General features: G+C 36.7%; 1 protein-coding gene across 5 annotated transcripts in view; it reads left to right on the top strand.

Moving 5' to 3' along the window:
• Nucleotides 1–21271, top strand: part of RPS6KC1 (ribosomal protein S6 kinase C1) — a 232629-nt gene extending 211358 nt beyond the window's left edge. For all 5 annotated transcript variants that reach the window (XM_067029882.1, XM_067029876.1, XM_059073278.2 and 2 more), the window contains 3 exons: nucleotides 2455–2537; nucleotides 3654–3749; nucleotides 20293–21271. In XM_067029882.1, the coding sequence (XP_066885983.1) occupies nucleotides 2455–2537; nucleotides 3654–3749; nucleotides 20293–20403 (290 nt within the window). In that variant the 3' untranslated portion in view covers nucleotides 20404–21271. The remainder of the gene's footprint in view (nucleotides 1–2454; nucleotides 2538–3653; nucleotides 3750–20292) is intronic.
• The last annotated feature ends 546 nt before the right edge of the window (nucleotides 21272–21817 follow it).

Below are 21817 nucleotides of genomic sequence, written 5' to 3'. Positions count from 1 at the left end.
TACATGCCTGGTTAAGCAAGACATTTGAATGTCATTTAATGTTCAGTGAGAAGCCATTTCAGAATTTTGAACAGGGAAGTGATGTAATCCATTGCGTGCCTTAGACTGAAAGGAAATGTGCAAAAGGTTATATCTGATGACAGGGCTATGGTAAACTTCTTCTACTTTTCTGAAGTTTCTAAGAACACACATCCTTTTTAAAGTTTCTGGAGCACACTTCCAAAGGTGATGGTGGCTCTCTATGGGGAGCTTGGGAATGGGGGTGGGGGCAGTGTATTTGCATCTGGGAGGGGTAACTTAAGTACTTTGAATGAGAGCCCCCAAGGAATTGTCCTTCAAGAAAATCACTGTTTTAGGGAATCCTTAAGTATCAGAATCGTAGATTATAGAGCTAAATTTAACCTAGAGGTCCTCAGATCTCACCCTCGTGTTATGGATGAGATCAAGTGAATTCCTCAAGGCTCTTAACCCAGGACTTCTGATTCCTAGTCCACTGCTGTCTCTAATATACGATACATTAAAGTTTTAGAGGATCGCTTCTTGGCCTTTTGGCTAAGATCAAGTGTAAAGTTGTAGAGGAAACTATAGGCAAACAGACTGTTAGGGAGGACTGGCCTATATAGCTTCATCTTTCCTGCTCCAACAAGCCTGAATGTTTTCATGCCATCTTGCTATACGTTTAAAATTATACCACTTAGATATTCTTGTAGGTTAATAAGTATAAGAATGAAAATAAAAATCTCACCACCCCAGAGGCAAAGCACTAAAACATTTTGTTACATTTTACCACCAGTCTTTAAAAAATACATGTATTTTAAAAATTAAGATTCTATTGTTTTATAGCTTATTTTTAAAAATTTAACATATCCAGACATTTACTTATATACCTAAACCTTGCATGAATACATCATTTAAAATGCTTTTGTAGTAATATTTCATTGAATTCACGTGTCAAAACATGGATAATTAAACCTCTATTGTTAGATAGTAAGATAGTTCTCAGTTTTTCAAGCAAGCTGCTATTTTATGAATGCAGAGGGCTCTCGGAGGATTAGAAGACTTTTGGTCATTCACACAATAATATGAGTTAGTTAAATATCCATGGTTTCTTTCTACCACCTAGCTGAGAGCAGCTAAGTTAGAGAATGGAGGTTGTGATTTGGCATGTAGCACAATAAGGAGAGGAAAGATGGGTAGGAGCTGGTGTGAAGGGTATAGTTGTACATAGGCCTTGTGAAACCCAGAATACGGTAGGTGCAGGGATAAGGAAGGAGGTTGCTGAAGTAGAGTAATTTCACTATTTTGCATAGAAATGGCTCTTTTTTCTTTTTCTGATCCATGTGACCTTTGCTTCAAGACTTAAAACTCGAGCTGTGTTATGAGTTTTTTTGGTTCTCCAACACAGTAGATTCACTAAGTATTGGTTAAAAGGCTGGGGCACCTGAGCACCACTTCCACTTATTATACTCCAAGTTCCAACCTAACTACTTAAAACTTTTTCAGCATGATTGTTGTGACTTTTGGGCTACCTGCAGACAAATAATAAGCGTGTTTTGTCAGTTTAATGGAAATGAAAGGGCAGATATATTCAGGCTTAGTGACTAATTGAATCTCATTAGGAAAGGACAAGAAGACATCAAACATAACTTAAGAGCTAAAAGCCTCAAAAATGGTGAAATGAGGAGTTATTGCTGATTTGTGAAGAAAACTGAAGGTTGACACCTGAAAACTCATATTACATTTCAGGAACTTGTGCTGGTGAGAGATAGGGATAACACAGATAAAACTGTAATTTGGAGATATTCTAAAAGCCCTCATCTTAGCCAGTAGTTTCAGTTGTGGCTTAAAACACCATATCTATCTGTACTTCCATATAATAAAATGGGTAAATTTGCATTTCATGTCCTCCTCCTTTAGTTGAAAACAATTGATTATTTAGGAGAGGGATCATACTATAAACTAGGCTGTAGCTCTGCTTCTGGTTTACCGTATGACATTGGACAAGGCATTTCACCTCTCTGGTTTCTAGTCTGTAACTCAAAGGATAATTAATACTGGTTTAGATAATTTTTGAAGTTCCTTCTGAAACCTAGAGTCTTTATTTCTAAAACAAAAAATGACCCCTGAGATAGGGTTGTCTGTACATTCTCAAATTTGAAAAATTAAGCAAAATACTCATCTAGTAGATGCATGTAACTTTTAAATATAGCATCTTGAAGGTGTCCCTCTATCAACTAAAGAACAAATGTCTCAGTTTAATATATGACCGCATAAAAAAAATGCAACCACAGTAGGTGACCAAAAGGATAAGTAACTTTCAGGAATTTTGAAAACCCAGTAGTATTTAGTATGTGCTCTCTCAGCATTAAAAGGGTCACCTTGCTAATACATGTTAATTTTGAGAGTTTAATTGACCTTTGGAATTTTAATATCAACCTTTTTTGGTGTGTTTAGAGGTTGGAGCAATCACGGAAGAAACTGAAGCCTGTGATTGGTGGAGTTTGGGTGCTGTCCTCTTTGAGCTTCTCACTGGCAAGGTAAGCAGTGACCTGGAGGTTTATTAAGTTTATCCAGATGCTACCTTGATTTCAAATTGAGAATATTTAGCCTTTGCCTTTAGTGTTTAGGTCAGGGACGAAGTAAGAAAACCTTCATACCGAAAGGGATGGGGCAGAAAAATGCATGTTTATCAAGATTCCAGATTTTTTTAAAAGTTGAATTCTATTACATTGAATAAATTGATGGTAAAATTCTGTTATGTCACACTGTTTAGCCCATAGAGAGATATAAGACTACACATTCTTTCTCTTCTTTTTCTATGAGTCAGTTTCAACAGAGTTAAATCTGTAAGGTTCATGTAAGGATTTAAATTCTCTGTATGTTTTAAATACCTGTCTGAAACCAGGAGGGAATTATCATTTTAGAAAATTAATGTAGATATTAAAGGTAATATTATCTTTTTTCTCAGTACTGTAATTTTTCCTGTCCGTTCTGGCTTAACGGAGAGTTATTGATCAGAGAGAATTTATACTCTCTCTGATCAATAACTTTTAAGTGAGATATTTGAGGTTAATAGTTAATAGATTTTAATAGAGTATTGTGCAGATTGCCTCCTGGGATGAAAACAGAGGAAATGAACGGTCATACCTTTGTAAGTAGTCATCTACCTTAAATATGTAGTTAATACTGAGCGCCTAACATGGTTGTGGAATATACAAGTCACCCATACGTACATTTAAACCGTAAAGTGCTATACATATATAAAGCATTATTATTAACGAATTTTCAACTTCAAAGGTTTTGAAGAACATTAAAAAGTTTGAGATATCAAATCCCATTTTAGTTTTTGGGTATAATGGAAGTTTTTCTACTGTGAGCCACTCTCTTTATAACTAAGGGAAAAGGGTGAGTGGCCTAAGCTTATGATGTGATTTTGATGACTGCCTGTATTTCAGAGTATTTAGAAGTTCTGTATTTAGAGTTCTGTGGGCTCATAGCCCTTGTCCTAAACTGCTTAGAGGGTACTGTGGTGATTACTGCACCTCCAGTTAAGGTGGTTGTTGAGCTTTCTGTATTTGCTGTCCATAAACCCTGTGATGGAACAGAATATGATGTTGTTTGGGATAAGAAGTATACCTGATTGATTGTTTCAGACTCTGGTTGAGTGCCATCCAGCAGGAATAAATACTCATACTACTTTGAACATGCCAGAATGTGTCTCTGAAGAGGCTCGCTCACTCATTCAACAGGTAATTTAATTGACCTATTGGCCAAGTATATCAACCATGCAAATTAGCAGAGCCCACAGCTCCAAAACCTTAAAGAAATTAGTTTCGGACAAGAAGGACCCTTTACTAATTACAAATTCAGAACTAGTACTGTATATCTTTAGGCTTCTACTATTATCTGAGTATTGGTGATGTCAGAGAGAATAGGTAAAACTTGTTGGTATTATTTATTTATTTATTTATTTAAAATCCAGGCTAATGTTTAGTCAATTCCATATATCTATGTAGGTGTGAGATTTAAGTATTGCTTTTAGCTGGTCTGGAGCTGCTCTATTACATTTTGTAACCATATGTGAATGGCTATTTTCTTTTCTTTTTTTTTTTTTTTTTTAACTTTTTAAAGAGTTTATTCCTTAGAGCTAGTCTCGAGATAGTATATGGTGAATGGCTATATTTATAAACGTAGGAATGGGCTACTTAGGAGAGAAGTGGTAGAAAATCTTGCCAAGTTAGATCACTTGTAGATCCATTCATGGAACTTAAATATTGGTGTCAGTTGGTATATTTCTGGTGGCTTTGAAGAAAGAGACTATTGATAATTAAATTTCAGTATCCCAGAGGTAGGCTTGGGACTGTAGTGAGCTCCTTAAATTGATTCGCCATGTGTAAAATGCTCACCTAGTTTTGAAGAGCAAGTTTTGATGAGTACACTGAGGGTTGTTAGCATTGAGGTGTGATAGGCTCACAGCAAATCAGCAAGAATAGTCAGGACTGTGATCCCCTATGCTTTTGGGAAAATATCAAGGGAAAAGTTATTTGAAAAAGATGAAGAACTAAAATTTTTGTTTAATGAAACATAAATTATTTTTTAAATCAGGGAAAACAAAATTTGTAAAAAAAAAAAAAACAAAAAAGAAAGAGAAAAGGGGAGGGGAGAATATATTAAGAAGAGTATTACCTAGTATTCTCTTGAGCAGTGATTTTTGTCCCATTCAACGAATATATGTAAGGCATAGTGTCATAAGCTACAAACTTGAGATTCACAAATAATTATATCACAGATGGATTTAATAAAGGCTATCAGAGAGGTTTAAAAAAATACTTTGGTGAGTTAGGATAAAGAGGTGTAATAATTGATGCAGTGGTAGTATTAGGAAAGTTTTTGTGTAGTGAGTGTTATTTTTGCGGAGCCGTAGCTAGAATTTTGGCATTGCAAGGTTGGATGTGGGAGAATAACTGGGTGGAATGAGAAGCTTGAACAAAGGCAAGGAAGGAGTCAGAAAGACTCAATTTGGGAAATCAAAAGTTTGGTTTATCTAGAGTACAAGGATGAACATAGGGATGAGTAATAGTAAGTAGATGAGAATGGAAAGAGAAGTTGGGGCTCTCTTATCATGAACACCAGGGGAGAATGATAGTATTTAATTCAGTAAAAAATTGAGATTTGGAGTTTTTGTGCACAAGAGTGAAAGGATCAGAGTCATGCTTCAGGAAGATTAATTTGCTCAGACTCTGTAAAATCTAAAGAAACATAATAAGGTTGGAAATAGTGAGATGAGAGTACCCTGAGCACTCTGTAAAAGGATTAAGAGGTAATGCAAAGATCCATAAAACATTTCATTCTACTGGGCAAAAAGGACAGCTCCTCATTTGATTTCATATTCTTTGTTGTGGCACAGCAAGGTAACTTCAAAGTATTTTTTTGGCTATTAATTGAAGGAAGTCTAGCAACTGCTATTTTTTGTTTCTCTTCCTTAAAGAAGTAGTCATTATTACATAATATTGAGAATAGAATTCCCCACATTAATTAATAAAAGTCTGTTACTCCTGTCTATCAGAATTTATATTGTAAAGGAGTCTGAGCTTAAGATATGTTAAGTTCCCAAATACAGAGATGTATAGCTTATATAGTTAAAGCAGCATTCTGTCATTGGCCTGCCTAAGGAAACTACCACTCATGTGGAGGAAACATCATCAGGAAAGGGAAAAGGGGTCTCTTGGCATGATTAGCAATTTGTCATTTTGACTTTCCTCTTCCACTACCTCATGGTTCATAAAGGTTATTTTAAAAAATCACAAAATGATTTATGTGGAAAGAATTATTCCACTTTGAGGAGATTTTCCCCTCTTTGGTCTTTTCAGCTCCTTGCTTTCTTCCTAGATTTCATAATTCCCTGTACCCATGGTTTAGTCATCTCAGTCCAAGTGAATGGTGCTAAAGTAAACATAGTTACATTTTCAATGCAGTTTAAAAAAAAGATATTTACAGTTTACAGATCCTCAGAGCGTGGATGTTTGTACTTGCCAGTGTACATTTAGTTCTTTATTACACAACTGCTTTGTCAGTTGCAAGATATTATATGAGAAAGAGACCTTCAAAACAAATTTCTGTGCCTCCAATGCTCAGCTTTATTGCCTATTCTTTAGGAGAAAGGAGGTTGGCAGTGACTGTCTTGGTTTTGCCACTGGCTGACACATTCTTTTAGCAATAGAATCTTTGTGTGATCTCTCAGAAGGCCTGGGAGAGTATTTAAAACGGCAGAATAAGCAAGACAGTCATGGGTAAACAATTATACTTTTGCCTATAGATTTACACTTGGCAAAATTATAGAAGAGACTGAACTAAGGTAAATTGACCTTATTAAAAGTCAAAAAAAAAAAAGTCAAAATATGAACTTTTATTGGAATTTCATAATGAGGTCATGTTTTGGAAAGAATGAGGGCAGGAAAGCCAATTTTAACAAGAAAGAACTTATATGTTTATATGTTTCCTGAAATATTAAAAAACATGTTATAGTTAATTCTTACCAATGTTTGATATTTTAGATTTGTGTTCAAATGTTTAATGCCTTCCACATTTCAATCAGTGGACATGACTTGTCTGATTTTGAAAATGGATTTGATACGTTTAGGATATGCTTATGCTGTTTGTTTTATAATAGCAGCTTTTAACATGGTTTAGCAACTTCTAATATAAAAATTCTTTGAGCAGTTCACTTTAATAAAAAGTAGTCATTTTGAATGCTAGATACAGTAATTTCAAGTGAAAAGACTGTGAGTACAGTCTTTTGAAGTATATGCTTCACTCCTCTTGTGGATTTGGTGATATCAAAGTGAAGTAATAGATTCTTGGCATTTGCAGATCACGCACTCATAAAACAGTGTAATGTTGTGATTAAGAGCAGGGATTCTGGAGACTGAGTACCTGAATTCAGATCATATCCTTGCTACCTACTACCTATATGATCTTAAGCAAGTTATTTAATTTCTCTGAGTCTCTGTTTTCTCATCTATAAAACAGAGATATTTATAGTAACTATTCATAGAGTTGCTGTGAGTTCAATGAATTAACCTATGTTAAGCAATTAGAATAATGCCTGGCCCACAGTAAGTGTCACATAAATGTTTTGTATTATTATTATTATTGATAGGGCAGCGTTGAAAGCTCATGACATGTAGTAATTTATAATTTGATGAAGCATATAGTTGAATTATAGTATAGGGCTGCTAACATGAGAGTGACACAACTGCTGGTGATACAGGTTGAAAAGGTCTAAAAAGTAGTGGATTGGCACATAATAGGAAATCAACTGATGCTTTTATATAAATGATTAATTATTAGTGAATAATAGAAAAATAGAAATAAAGGAAAAAGAAGAAATAAAAGTTTAGGTTTTATCTGAATAGTGGGATTTCCTATAGGTATAGAACCATTAATGTAATCATCCAAATATTTCAGTTGCAGTTGACTAAATTCTGTGGAAAAAATTATGTGCTATAGGAATATTCTCAAATTTGAATGGCTATAGCCATATGAGAAAGTTGGAAAATTCTCTTCTCAAAAAAAGAAATTATAAAGTTGGACAGAATTGGCAAAAATAACCATCTTTGTACTCTGGAAATTGATCAAAGGGATGCAACAATCTGGAAAGTACTTATGTTTGAAAAATAGCTAAATTTTGGGAAAGAATTGTGGGACTCTGTGGCATTCTTGCCTGGGGCTACTTGAACTCTCTCTTCCCTGCTTGGCCAGGTGTGAAGGTTCTCTGGGGTTGGGGTAGGCCATGAAGACCAGCACTGAGGCTGTATGCATGTGCAGGGAAAGATCTCAGTGGAAAATAAAAACCAGGACAGACTTGAAAGTGGCCTAAATTTTGAATATGTTCTCCTGCCCACTGGCATAGGATGGAAGCTTTAGTAACTAAGGTATTTGAATGCAACCCGTTTTCAATCACTGGTTGACCACTAAGCTATGCAGACACAATGGTGACCCTTAGGAAACCAAGCTTAAAAAAGGAAAACTGAAAACTTTTTTCTTAAAAAAGAAATAAAAATGAGCAGAGATATCAACCTCTGCTTGTTACAATGAGGTGGGAGAAGCAGATTTACAGATCTAGCTGAACAAGTTATCAAACAAAGAATAAACCAACCAACAGCAATTGCTAACAGTCTTCCTGAGAAAAAAATAAGACTCCAGAGTCACTAAAATATATTATCTAAAATGTCTTATCTTCAGCAAAATATTGTAAGATATCCGCAGAAACAAGGTAGTAGATCCATAGGCAGGGAAGAAAACAGTCAATAGAAATTACTCTGAGTGTCCCCAGATTTTTGGATTTAATAAAGACTTCAAAGCAGTTATTATAAATATGTTCAAAGAATTAAAGGAAATCATGTATAAAGAATTAAAAGAAAATAAAACAATAATGAATCAACAAATAGAGATTCTCAATAAGGAGATAGAAATTATATTAAAAGGAAAAAAAGAACCAAATAGAAATTCTCAAGTTGAAAAGTACAATAATTGAAGTGAAGAATTAAGTAGGGGAAAAAAAATTCACTGGAGCATCTCAACATGATAGTAAATTATCCAATCTGAAAACCAGATTTAAAAATTTGAAGAAAAATGAACAGGGATAAAGACACCTGTAAGATATTAAATACACCAATATACATATAATGGGAGTTCCAAAAAGAGGACATAGGGAAAGGGGCAGCAAGAAATGTTTAAGAAACAATGGCTGAAAACATCCTAAATTTGATGAAGAACATTGAGATGCATCCAAGAAGCTTAGTGGACCTTATGTGGAAAAATACAAAGAGATCCACATAGGGATATTGTAGTCCAATTGGTGAAAGACAAAAACAGAGGAAAATTTTGAAAGGAGCCAAAGAAAAACAACTCATTGTGTCCAAGGGAACATTGATGTCTGACTTCTCATCAAAAACAATGGAAGAGAGGTAGGAGAAGATGGTGGAAGAGTAAGACGCAGAGATCACCTTCCTCTCCACAGATACATCAGAAATACATGTACACGTGGAACTCCTCCGATAGAACACCCACTGAACGCTGGCAGAAGACCTCAGACCTCCCAAAAGGCAAGAAACTCCTCACGTACCTGGGTAGGGCAAAAGAAAAAAGAAAAAACAGAGACAAAAGAATAGGGATGAGACCTGCACCAGTGGGAGGGAGCTGTGAAGGAGGAAAGGTTTCCACACACTAGGAAGCCCCTACGCGGGCGGAGACTGTGGGTGGCAGAGGAGGGAGCGTTGGAGCCACGGAGGAGAGCGCAGCAACAGGGGTGCGGGGGGCAAAGCAGAGAGATTCCAGCACAGAGGATCAGTGCTGACCAGCACTCACCAGCCCGAGAGGCTTGTCTGCTCCCCTGCCGGGGCGGCTCGGGCTTCGGAGGTCGGATCCCAGGGAGAGGACGGGTTGGCGGCGTGAACACAGCCTGAAGGGGGCTAGTGCACCACGGCTAGCCAGGAGGGAGTCCAGGAAAAGGTCTGGAGCTGCCGAAGAGGCAAGAGAGTTTTTCTTCCCTCTTTGTTTCCTGGGGCGCGAAGAGAGGGGATTAAGAGCGCTCCTTAAAGGAGCTCCAGAGACAGGCACGAGCAGTGGCTATCAGCGCAGACCACAGAGACGGGCATGAGACAGTAAGGCTGCTGCTGCCGCCACTAAGAAGCCTGTGGGCAAGCACAGGTCACTCTCCACACCTCCCCTCCCGGGAGCCTGTGCAGCCCGCCACTGCCAGGGTCCCGTGATCCAGGGACAACTTCCCCAGGAGAACACACAGCATGCCCTTGGGCTGGTGCAACGTCATGCTGGCCTCTGCCACTGCAGGCTCACCACGCATCTGTGCCCCTCCCTCCCCACGGCCTGAGTGAGCCAGAGCCCCCGAATCAGCTGCTCCTTTAACCCTGTCCTGTCTGAGCAAAGAACAGATGCCCTCAGGCAACCTACACGCAGAGGTGGGGCCAAATCCAAAGCTGAACCTCGGGAGCTGTGCAAACAAAGAAGAGAAAGGGAAATCTCTCCCAGCAGCCTCAGAAGCAGTGGATGAAAGGTCCACAATCAACTTGATGTACCCTGCATCTGTGGAATACCTGAATAGACAACGAATCATCCCAAATTGAGGAGGTGGACTTTGGGAGCAAGATATATTATTTTTTCCCCTTTTCCTCTTTTTGTGAGTGTGTATGTGTATGCTTCTATGGGAGATTTTGTCTGTATAGCTTTGCTTTCACCATTTGTCCTAGGATTCTGCCTGTCCATTCTTTAAAAAATTTTTTCTTAATAATTATTTTTTTATTTTAATAACTTTATTTTACCTACTTTATTTTATTTTATCCTCTTTCTTTCTATTTTTTCTCCCTTTTATTCTGAGCCGTGTGGATGAAAGGCTCTTGGTGCTCCAGCCAGGAGTCAGTGCTGTGCCTCTGAGGTGGGAGAGCTGACTTCAGGACACTGGTCCACAAGAGACTTCCCAGCTCCACATAATATCAAACGGCGAAAATCTCCCAGAGATCTCCATCTCAACACCAAGACCGATCTTCACTCAACGACCAGCAAGCTACAGTGCTGGACACCCTATGCCAAACAACTAGCAAGACAGGAACACAACCACACCATTAGCAGAGAGGCTGCCTAAAATCATAATAAGGCCGCAGACACCCCAAAACACACCACCAGACGTGGACCTGCCCACCAGAAAGACAAGATCCAGCCTCATCCACCAGAACACAGCCACTAGTCCCCTCCACCAGGAAGCCTACACAACCCACTGAACCAACCTTAGCCACTGGGGACAGACACCAAAAACAATGGGAACTACAAACCTGCAGCCTGCGAAAAGGAGACCCCAAACACAGTAAGATAAGCAAAATGAGAAACAGAAAAACACACAGCAGATGAAGGAGCAAGGTAAAAACCCACCAGACCTAACAAATGAAGAGGAAATAGGCAGTCTACCTGAAAAAGAATTCAGAATAATGATAGTAAAGATGACCCAAAATCTTGGAAATAGAATAGAGAAAATGCAAGAAACATTTAACAAGAACCTAGAAGAGCAAAAGAGGAAACAAGCAATGATGAACAACACAATAAATGAAATTAAAAATACTCTAGAAGGAATAAATAGCAGAATAACTGAGGCAGAAGAACGGATAAGTGACCCGGAAGATAAAATAGTGGAAATAACTACTGCAGAGCAGAATAAAGAAAAAAGAATGAAAAGAACTGAGGACAGTCTCAGAGACCTCTGGGACAACATTAAACACACCAACATTCGAATTATAGGGGTCCCAGAAGAAGAAGAGAAAAAGAAAGGGACTCAGAAAATATTTGAAGAGATTATAGTTTAAAACTTCCCTAATATGGGAAAGGAAATAGTCAATCAAGTCCAGGAAGCACAGAGAGTCCCATACAGGACAAATCCAAGGAGAAAAACACCAAGATACATATTAATCAAACTATCAAAAATGAAATACAAAGAAAACATATTAAAGGCAGCAAGGGAAAAACAACAAATAATGCACAAGGGAATCCCCATAAGGTTAACATCTGATCTTTCAGCAGAAACTCTACAAGCCAGAAGGGAGTGGCAGGACATATTTAAAGTGATGAAGGAGAAAAACCTAGAACCAAGATTACTCTGCCCAGCAAGGATCTCATTCAGATTTGATGGAGAAATTAAAACCTTTACAGATAAGCAAAAGCTGAGAGAGTTCAGCACCACCAAACCAGCTTTACAACAAATGCTAAAGGAACTTCCCTAGGCAAGAAACACAAGAGAAGGAAAAGACCTACAATAACAAACCCAAAACAATTAAGAAAATGGGAATAGGAACATGCATATCGATAATTACCTTAAATGTAAATGGATTAAATGCTCCCACCAAAAGACACAGACTGGCTGAATGGATACAAAAACAAGACCCGTATATATACTGTCTACAAGAGACCCACTTCAGACCTAGGGACACATACAGACTGAAAGTGAGGGGATGGAAAAACATATGCCATACAAATGGAAATCAAAAGAAAGCTGGAGTAGCAATTCTCATATCAGACAAAATTAGACTTTAAAATAAAAACTGTCACAAGAGACAAAGAAGGACACTACATAATGATCAAGGGATTGATCCAGGAAGAAGATATAACAATTGTAAATATTTATACACCCAACATAGGAGCACCTCAATACATAAGGAAAATACTAACAGCCATAACGGGAAATCGACAGTGACACAACCATAGTAGGGGACTTTAACACCCCACTTTCACCAATGGACAGATCATCCAAAATGAAAATAAATAAAGAAACACAAGCTTTAAATGATACATTAAACAAGATGGACTTATTGATATTTATAGGACATTCCATCCAAAAACAACAGAATACACATTTTTCTCAAGTCCTGATTGAACATTTTCCAGGATAGATCATATCTTGGGTCACAAATCAAACCTTGGTAAATTTAAGAAAATTGAAATTGTATCAAGTATCTTTTCTGACCACAACCCTATGAGACTAGATATCAATTACAGGAAAAGATCTGTAAGAAGTACAAACACACGGAGGCTAAACAATACACTACTTAATAACCAGTAGATCACTGAAGAAATCAAAGAGGAAATCAAAAAATACCTAGAAACAAATGACTGAAAACACGACGACCCAAAACCTGTGGGATGCAGCAAAAGCAGTTCTAAGAGGGAAGTTTATAGCAATACAACCCTACCTTAAGAAACAGGAAACATCTCAAATAGACAACGTAGCTTTGCACCTAAAGCAACTAGAGAAAGAACAAAAAACCTGAAAGTTATCAGAAGGAAAGAAATCATAAAGATCAGATCAGAAATAAATGAAAAAGAAATGAAGGAAACGATAGCAAAGATCAATAAAACTAAAAGCTGGTTCTTTGAGAAGATAAACAAAATTGATAAACCATTAACGAGACTCATCAAGAAAAAAAGGGAGAAGACTCAGATCAATAGATTAGAAATGAAAAAGGAGAAGTAACAACTGACACTGCAGAAATACAAAGGATTATGAGAGATTACTACAAGCAACTCTATGCCAGTAAAAGGGACAACCTGGAAGAAATGGACAAAATCTTAGAAATACACAACCTTCCGAGACTGAACCAGGAAGAAATAGAAAATATGAACAGGCCAATCACAAGCACCGAAATAGAAACTGTGATTAAAAATGTTCCAACAGGGCTTCCCTAGTGGCACAGTGGTTGAGAGTCTGCCTGCCAATGCAGGGGACACGGGTTCATGCCCCAGTCCAGGGGGATCCCACATGTCGCAGAGTGGCTGGGCCCGTGAGCTATGGCTGCAGAGATGCGTGTCTGGAGCCTGTACTATGCAATGGGAGAGGCCACAACAGTGAGAGGCCCGCGTAATGCAAAAAAAAAAAAAAAGTTCCAACGAACAAAAGTCCAGGACCAGATGGCTTCACAGGCAAATTCTATCAAACATTTAGAGAAGAGCTAACACCTATCCTTCTCAAACTCTTGCAAAATGTAGCAGAGGGACGAACACTCCCAAACTTGTTCTACGAGGCCACCATCACCTGGATACCAAAACCAGACAAAGATGTCACAAAGAAAGAAAACTACAAGCCAGTATCACTGATGCACATAGGTGCAAAATCCTCCACAAAATACTAGCAAACAGAATCCAACAGCGCATTAAAAGGATCATACACCATGATCAAGTGGGGTTTATTCCAGGAGTGCAAGGATTCTTCAATATATGCAAATCAATCAACGTGATATACCATATTAACAAACTGAAGGAGAAAAACCATATGATCATCTCAATAGATGCTGAGAAAGCTTTTGACAAAATTCAACACCAATTTATGATAAAAACCCTGCAGAAAGTAGACATAGAGGGAACTTTCCTCAACATAATAAAGGCTGTATATGACAAACCCACCGCCAACATCGTCCTCAATGGTGAAAAACTGAAACCATTTCCACTAAGATCAGAAACAAGACAAGGTTGCCCACTCTCACCACTATTATTCAACATAGTTTTGGAAGTTTTAGCCACAGCAATCAGAGAAGGAAAAGAAATAAAAGGAATCCAAATTGGAAAAGAAGAAGTAAAGCTGTCACAGTTTGCCGATGACATGATACTATACATAGAGAATCCTAAAGATGCTACCAGAAAACTACTAGAGCTAATCAATGAATTTGGTAAGTAGCAGGATACAAAATTAATGCACAGAAATCTCTGGCATTCCTATACACTAATGATGAAAAATCTGACAGTGAAATTAAGAAAACACTCCCATTTACCATTGCAACAAAAATAATAAATATCTAGGAATAAGCCTGCCTAAGGAGACAAAAGACCTGTATGCAGAAAATTATAAGACACTGATGAAAGAAATTAAAGATGATACAAATAGATGGAGAGATATACCATGTTCTTGGATTGGAAGAATCAATATTGTGAAAATGACTCTACTACCCAAAGCAATCTACAGATTCTATGCAATCCCTATCAAACTACCACTGGCATTTTTCACAGAACTAGAACAAAAAATTTCACAATTTGTATGGAAACACAAAAGACCCCGAATAGCCAAAGCAATCTTGAGAGCGAAAATTGGAGCTGGAGGAATCAGGCTCCCGGACTTCCAACTATACTACAAAGCTACAGTAATCAAGACAGTATGGTACTGGCACAAAAACAGAAATATAGATCAATGGAACAGGATAGAGAGTCCAGGGGTAAACCCACGCACATATGGTCACCTTGTCTTTGATAAAGGTGGCAAGAATATACAGTGGAGAAAAGACAGCCTCTTCAATAAGTGGTGCTGGGAAAACTGGACAGGGACATGTAAAAGTATGAAATTAGAATACTCCCTAACACCATACACAAAAATAAACTCAAAATGGATTACAGACCTTAATGTAAGGCCAGACACTATCAACCTCTTAGAGGAAAACATAGGCAGAACACTCTATGATATACATCACAGCAAGATCCTTTTTGACCCACCTCCTAGAGAAATGGAAATAAAAACAAAAATAAACAAATGGGACCTAATGAAACTTAAAAGCTTTTGTACAGCAAAGGAAACCATAAAAAACACCAAAAGACAACCCTCAGAATGGGAGAAAATATTTGCACATGAAGCAACTGACAAAGGATTAATCTCCAAAATTCACAAGCAGTTCATGCAGCTCAATAACAAAAAAACAAACAACCCAATCCAAAAATGGGCAGAAGACCTAAATAGACATTTCTCCAGAGAAATAATACAGATTGCCAACGAACACATGAAAGAATGCTCGACATCATTAATCATTAGAGATATGCAAATCAAAACTACAATGAGATATCATCTCACACTGGTCTGAATGGCCATCAAAAAATCTACAAACAATAAATGCTGGAGACGGTGTTAAGAAAAAGGAACCCTCTTGCAGTGCTGGTGGGAATGTAAATTGATACAGCCACTATGGAGAACAGTATGGAGGTTCCTTAAAAAACTAAAAACAGAACTACCATATGACCCAGCAATCCCACTACTAGGCATATACCCTGAGAAAACCATAATTCAAAAAGAGTCATGTACCAAAATGTTCATTGCAGCTCTATTTACAATAGCCAGGACATAGAAGCAACCTAAGTGTCCATCAACAGATGAATGGATAAAGAAGATGTGGCACATATATACAATGGAATATTACTCAGCCATAAAAATAAACGAAATTGAGTTATTTGTAGTGAGGTGGATCGACCTAGAATCTGTCATACAGAGTGAAGTAAGTCAGAAAGATAAAAACAAATACCGTATGCTAACACATATATATGGAATGTAAGAAAAAAAAAGATCATGAAGAACCTAGGGGTAAGATGGGAATAAAGACACAGACCTACTAGAGAATGGACTTGACGATATGGGGAGGGGGGAAGGGTAAGCTGTGACAAAGTGAGAGAGTGGCATGGACATATATACACTACCAAACGTAAAATAGGTAGCTAGTGGGAAGCAGCCGCATAGCACAGGGAGATCATCTCGGTGGTTTGTGACCACCTAGAGGGCTGGGGTAGGGAGGGTGGGAGGGAGGCAGATGCAAGAAGGAAGAGATATGGGAACATTTGTATACGTATAACTGATTCACTTTGTTATAAAGCAGAAACTAACACACCATTGTAAACCAGTTATACTCCAATAAAGATGTTAAAAAAAAAAAAAGGAAAACAGAAGACAGTGGAATGACATATTTGAAGTGTTGAAAGGAAGTAACTGTGAGCCAAGATTTCTATATCCAGCAAAATTATCCTTCAAAAGTGAAAATGAAATTAAGAAATTTCCAAGTAAAGGCAGAGAATTCATTGTTAGCAGAGCTATGTTACAAGAAATAATACAAGAAGTCCTTCAGCTGCAAGTTACCAGATAGTTACTCAAATTCATAAGAGGAAATGAAAAGTTCTGGAATGATAAATGTGAGTTAATAGAAAAGGCTAAATATGTTTTTTCTCATTTCTGTGCTCAACTTCTTTCAAAAGACATAAGTTTGTACAAAGCAATACTTGGAACACTGTGCTGGTAAGTTTATAACCTATATAGATGTAACATATAGTACTTAATGACAGTAAAAGACAAAGGAGGACAGAAGGAATGGAACTATAGTGGAGCAAAATTTCTGCATTTCACTGGAATTAGTTGGAAGTATATTGTGATAAATTAAGAAGCATATTATAATCTTGACAGCAACCACTAAAAAAAGATAGTAAAGGAAAATTAATAGAGGAACTGAAATAGTACAGTAAGATGTATTTGACACAGAAGAAGGCAGTAAAGGGGAATGAAAAAAGACAGTAGACATAGAAAACAAGTAGCAATTTAGCAAATGTAAACCCACCATGTCAATAATTGCATTCAGTGTGAATGTCTAAACATGCCAAACAAAAGGCAAAGATTGTTAACTGGATAAAAAAGAGCTCCAACTATCTGTGTGCAAGAGACATACTTAAATTAAAAACACAAATAGGTTGAAAGAAAAAGGGTGGGATAAACCATGCAAACAGTGACCATAAGAGAGGTGAAGTGGTTTTATTAAATATCAGACAAAATAGATGTGGAGATAAGAGAATTAGCAGGGACCAGGGACTAAGATGTTTTATAATGATGAGAAGATCGATACATAGAAAGATATAACAATTATAAATATATATGCTCTAATAACAACTTCAAAACATATGAAGCAAAGTCTGTTTGAATTGAAATAATAGATAATCCAATAATAATAAATGGAGGCTTCAATACCCCATTCTTGATAATTAATAGGAAATCAGCAAGGATATAGAGAAGACTTGAGCAACATTATCAAACAACTCTGACATATATATAACAATGATTGCAGAATAGTTTTATCACATGCACATGGAACATTCCCCATGATAGATCATTTGCTATGCCATAAAACAACTGTCAATATTTAAAAGGATTGAAATTATACAGCATACTCTGACCATTACAACTTTTTATTAGAAATCATCAACAGAAAGAGATCTGGTGAATCCATACCAGATATTTGGAAATTAAACAACACACTTCTAAATAACCTGAGTCAAAGAAGAAATGCCAAGAGAAGCCAGAAATTGTTTTTAATGGAATGAAAACAAACACACAATATATCAAAATTTATAGGATGCAGCTACATCAGTTCTTGGGGAAAATTTATGGCTTTAGACATCTGTATAGGAAAAGAATGGTCTCAAATAAAAATCTCAGCTTGTAACTGAGGAAGGTAGAAAAAGAAACTGTAAAAAGCAAAATAAATCCAAAGCAAGCAGAAATCAATGAAAGAGAAAATCTTCATTGGATAGAAGAGAAAAATAAGAGAAAAATTTAATCACAAGTTGGTTCTTTGAAAAGATCAGCAAAATTGGGAAACCTTTAGCTGACTTCAAAATGAATATGAAAAGGCAAGGGACCTAGAGTATCCAAAACAATTTTGAAAGAGAACAAAGAAGGAGTACTTACACTCCCAATTTCCAGTCAGTATAAAGCCACAGTAACTACTTAATTACTGTGGTTTTAGAGCAGAGATAGGAAATATAGATCAATGGAATGGAATTGAGAGTTCAGAAATAAACTGTTACATTTATGGTCAATTGATCTTCAGTAAAGGTGCCAAGATAATTCGATGATGAAAAAATAATCTTTTCAACAAATGGTGCTGGGGAGGGAAGAGATATGGGAGCATATGTGTATGTATGGCTGATTCACTTTGTTATAAAACAGAAACTAGCATACCATTGTAAAGCAATTATACTCCAATAAGGATGTTAAAAAAACACACACACAAAAAAAATGGTGCTGAGAAAATCAAATATTCACATGCTAAAACCAAAATGAACTAAGACCCTTAATTCATATCATATGCAAAAATTAACTCAAAATAGCTCATAAACCTATATGTGGGAGCTAAAACTGTAAAATCATAGGAAAAAAAATTGGAGAAAATCTTCATGACCTTGGGCTAGGAAAAGAATTATTAGGTATGACACCAAAACATGATCCATAAAAGAAAAAAAAATGATAAAGTGGGCTTCATTAAAATTAAAAACTTTTGCATTTCAAAAGATACCAGTGAAAGAATGAAAAGACAAGGCACAGACTGGGACAAAATATATGCACATCATGCAACTGATAAAAGATTTGTTTTCAGAATGTGTAAAGAAACTTTTAACTCAGTAAGCAGACAGCTCAGTATAAAAATGGGCAAAGGTTCACCAAGGAGGCTATATAAATGGCTAAGAAGGATATGAAGAGATGCTCACCATCATTAGTCATTAGGGAATATAAATTAAAACCATAATAAGATACCACTAATACCCACTAGAAGGGCTGTAATAAAAAAGATAGACAGTATCAATTATCCATGAGGTAGAGAAACTAGAACTCTCATACATTGCTGGCGGGAACGTAAAATGGTACAGATACTTTAGAAAAGTTTGGTGGTTTCTTAAAAAGCTAAACATAAACTTAACACAGGACCCACCAGTCCCACTCCTAGGAATGTCCTTAAGAGAAGTGAAAATATGTGTCTGCAGGAAGTCATATATACTATTACTTATAGCCGCAACCTGGAAAGTCCATATGTCCATTAACTGGTGAATATATTAACGAAGTGTGTTATATCCAAATGGTGGAATGCTGTTCAGAAGTAAAAAGGAACAGACTGTTGATATGTGCTACATGGATGAATCTCAAAAACATTATGCTAAGTGAAAGAAGGCAGCTGCAAAAGACAACATATTTTTATGATTTCATTTATATGAAATATGCAGAAAGGGCAAGTTTATAGAGATAGAAAACAAATCAGTGCTTGCCTAGGGCTGGAGATGGAAATGCGGATTAACTGCAGATAGGATGAGGAAACTTTTTAGGATGATCAAAGTGTTCTAAAACTGGATTGTGGTGAAAGTTGCACAACTCTTTAAATTTACTAAGAATCATTAAGTTGTACACTTACAACAGATAAATTTTATGCTATATAAATTATCCCTCAGTAAAGCTGTTAAAACAAAAATTGGGGGATGCATGAATGTCTTAAGACATTCTTTCAGTATGCCCAGGGTCGTCTGTAATTGTATATGACTACTTTTATTTTCCCACACTTAACAATCCTATTGCGTGTAACATTTATTCACTTATTTTATACCTGATTCCTATTAGTGAAGAAGTCGAAACCCATTTCACTCATTGTATCAACAAATTGTTCCATGTGAGTCAGCTATTTCAAAGAAAGCAATTCTGGAATATGAATTGGCTTATTCAGACCTTAGGTAAAGTTTAGACCCGGTGCATATATAATTCACTAGGGGTTGAAAGATTTGTTGTGCCTCCCAAACTTTCTCATCATGAAAGGAGTAACTGAATCTCTCAGAATTTGGTGCAATATCTAATTAATGTCATGATTGTACTTTTGGAGTAGGAAATTGATAGGTGTAACTATCCTATTGTACTATATGAGGATGAGAAACAAAGTGAGTTACTCAAGGTCATATTTCAAATCAGCTGAAAAGTCATAAACTCAGATATATTCCCCACCACCCCACAGCTAGAGTGGTATCATAGACATAATTCCCTTTCAAGGAAATATAGTCAATTGACTTTCAGTCAAGTCCATTTTGTTACTGGGGTTGAATTTAGAAGTTCTTTCCTTTCATATATTTTTCTTTTCCTTTGATTCTTTAGCTGGATTCCTACTATTCACTAAATCCTTCTTTTTTTAGCTCTTACAGTTCAACCCTGTGGAGCGTCTTGGTGCTGGAGTTGCTGGTGTTGAAGATATCAAATCTCATCCATTTTTTACCCCTGTGGATTGGGCAGAACTAATGAGATGAACATAATGCAGGGTTCTCTGCACACGTTCTGATCTTCTCTATGACAGGCATCTCCAGCACAGAGGTAGCTCTGCCTTACACTCAGTTATGGGGCACCAAGCACTGGGATGAAGATCTTTAGAGGAAATGGAGAAAGAAAAAGCCTGAGAGAGAACAATTCCTTTACAGTTGCTGTCTGGACAAGATGTTGGCTACATTTGCAAGGGGCTGTTATGCACAAACCTTTAACTGAGGTGTGATCTTTATTTTATCTGCATTTAGTGTTGCAGGTGAGTTGTAAACCCAACTAAAAGAGGAATGCCCTTTAAGACCTTCCTCTGATATGAAGCTCCAAGTGTAGAATGAAGTGTTACTTGAAAGGAGGACCTTTACATGGCAGCTGACAGTGCTTTCCGCTAACCAAGATTGGTTTGATATGATCAAATTAATATTTGCTGAATAACATACTAAAAGTGCTTCATGAATAATGTCATCTATGGAGCTTAAAAAGTGAGAAAAAAAGAATATACACATCATGTATGATAGGAAAACTGAATCACGATGCTATATAATTAATGTATGTCGAATATGGTCCTATAGTCATTCTTTCTGAAGTCCACATGAGAAGAAAACACTTCATGTTGTCAACTTTGTACTTTGTTGGTTGATACTGCTAACAGAAGGGTTCATATGAACACTCTCTTTCTCTCTCTCTCCATCTTTATTTTTTCACTTTCTACACTCTTTGTCTATTCTCTCATATTCTGTTCTTCCTACCCCTATTAATACATATGCAACAAAAAAGGGAAGGGAGTATTTATTTCCCCAAATTGTATCAACTTAGTAAGAACTAAAGAATCATGTAAAATAAACGTGGTAAAAATTTAAATCTCTCTTTCATTTAATTGCTTAAGATTTTTTTTCTTTTTTTTTCAAAGGCCTCTCTTCCTTTCATTTTGGAATGTTAGCAATTTCTGCTTTTTATTATGCTTGACTTCATTTTAGTTTTATGGCTTAGTATCCTAAGAACCAAAGGATCTCATCTAAATGGGATTGAATGGAAATCCTATTTTATTATGTATTGACAGGATTTCCAGATTTGACCTCCTAATCTACTTGACGTTGTGTAGAAAGAACATGAGTATTTATACATCTCCAAACATTTGTATTCGTTATTTCTTTCTGTTGCTAAGATAGCTCCTGTAGTCATGCATTGTTTACAACAATTTACAAAATTTGTAAGTTAATGTCTGTTTTTTAAACTTTATCCGAAGAAGAAAGAGTAAGTCACCATTTTCAAGTTAGGAGCCACAACGTAATGAAAGTTTTCTGTATGTTTTAATTCTTTGTAGTTTTGAGATCTGTGTGAGAGCCTATTCCTACTCCAGGAGCATGTGTACAGCTTCCAGCTGCCATTGGCCAGGTCTGCCCATCA

Source organism: Kogia breviceps, chromosome 1 (assembly GCF_026419965.1).
Source record: "Kogia breviceps isolate mKogBre1 chromosome 1, mKogBre1 haplotype 1, whole genome shotgun sequence".
In the NCBI taxonomy this organism is placed as follows: domain Eukaryota; kingdom Metazoa; phylum Chordata; class Mammalia; order Artiodactyla; family Physeteridae; genus Kogia; species Kogia breviceps.
This window is presented reverse-complemented; position numbering and strand designations above follow the sequence as displayed.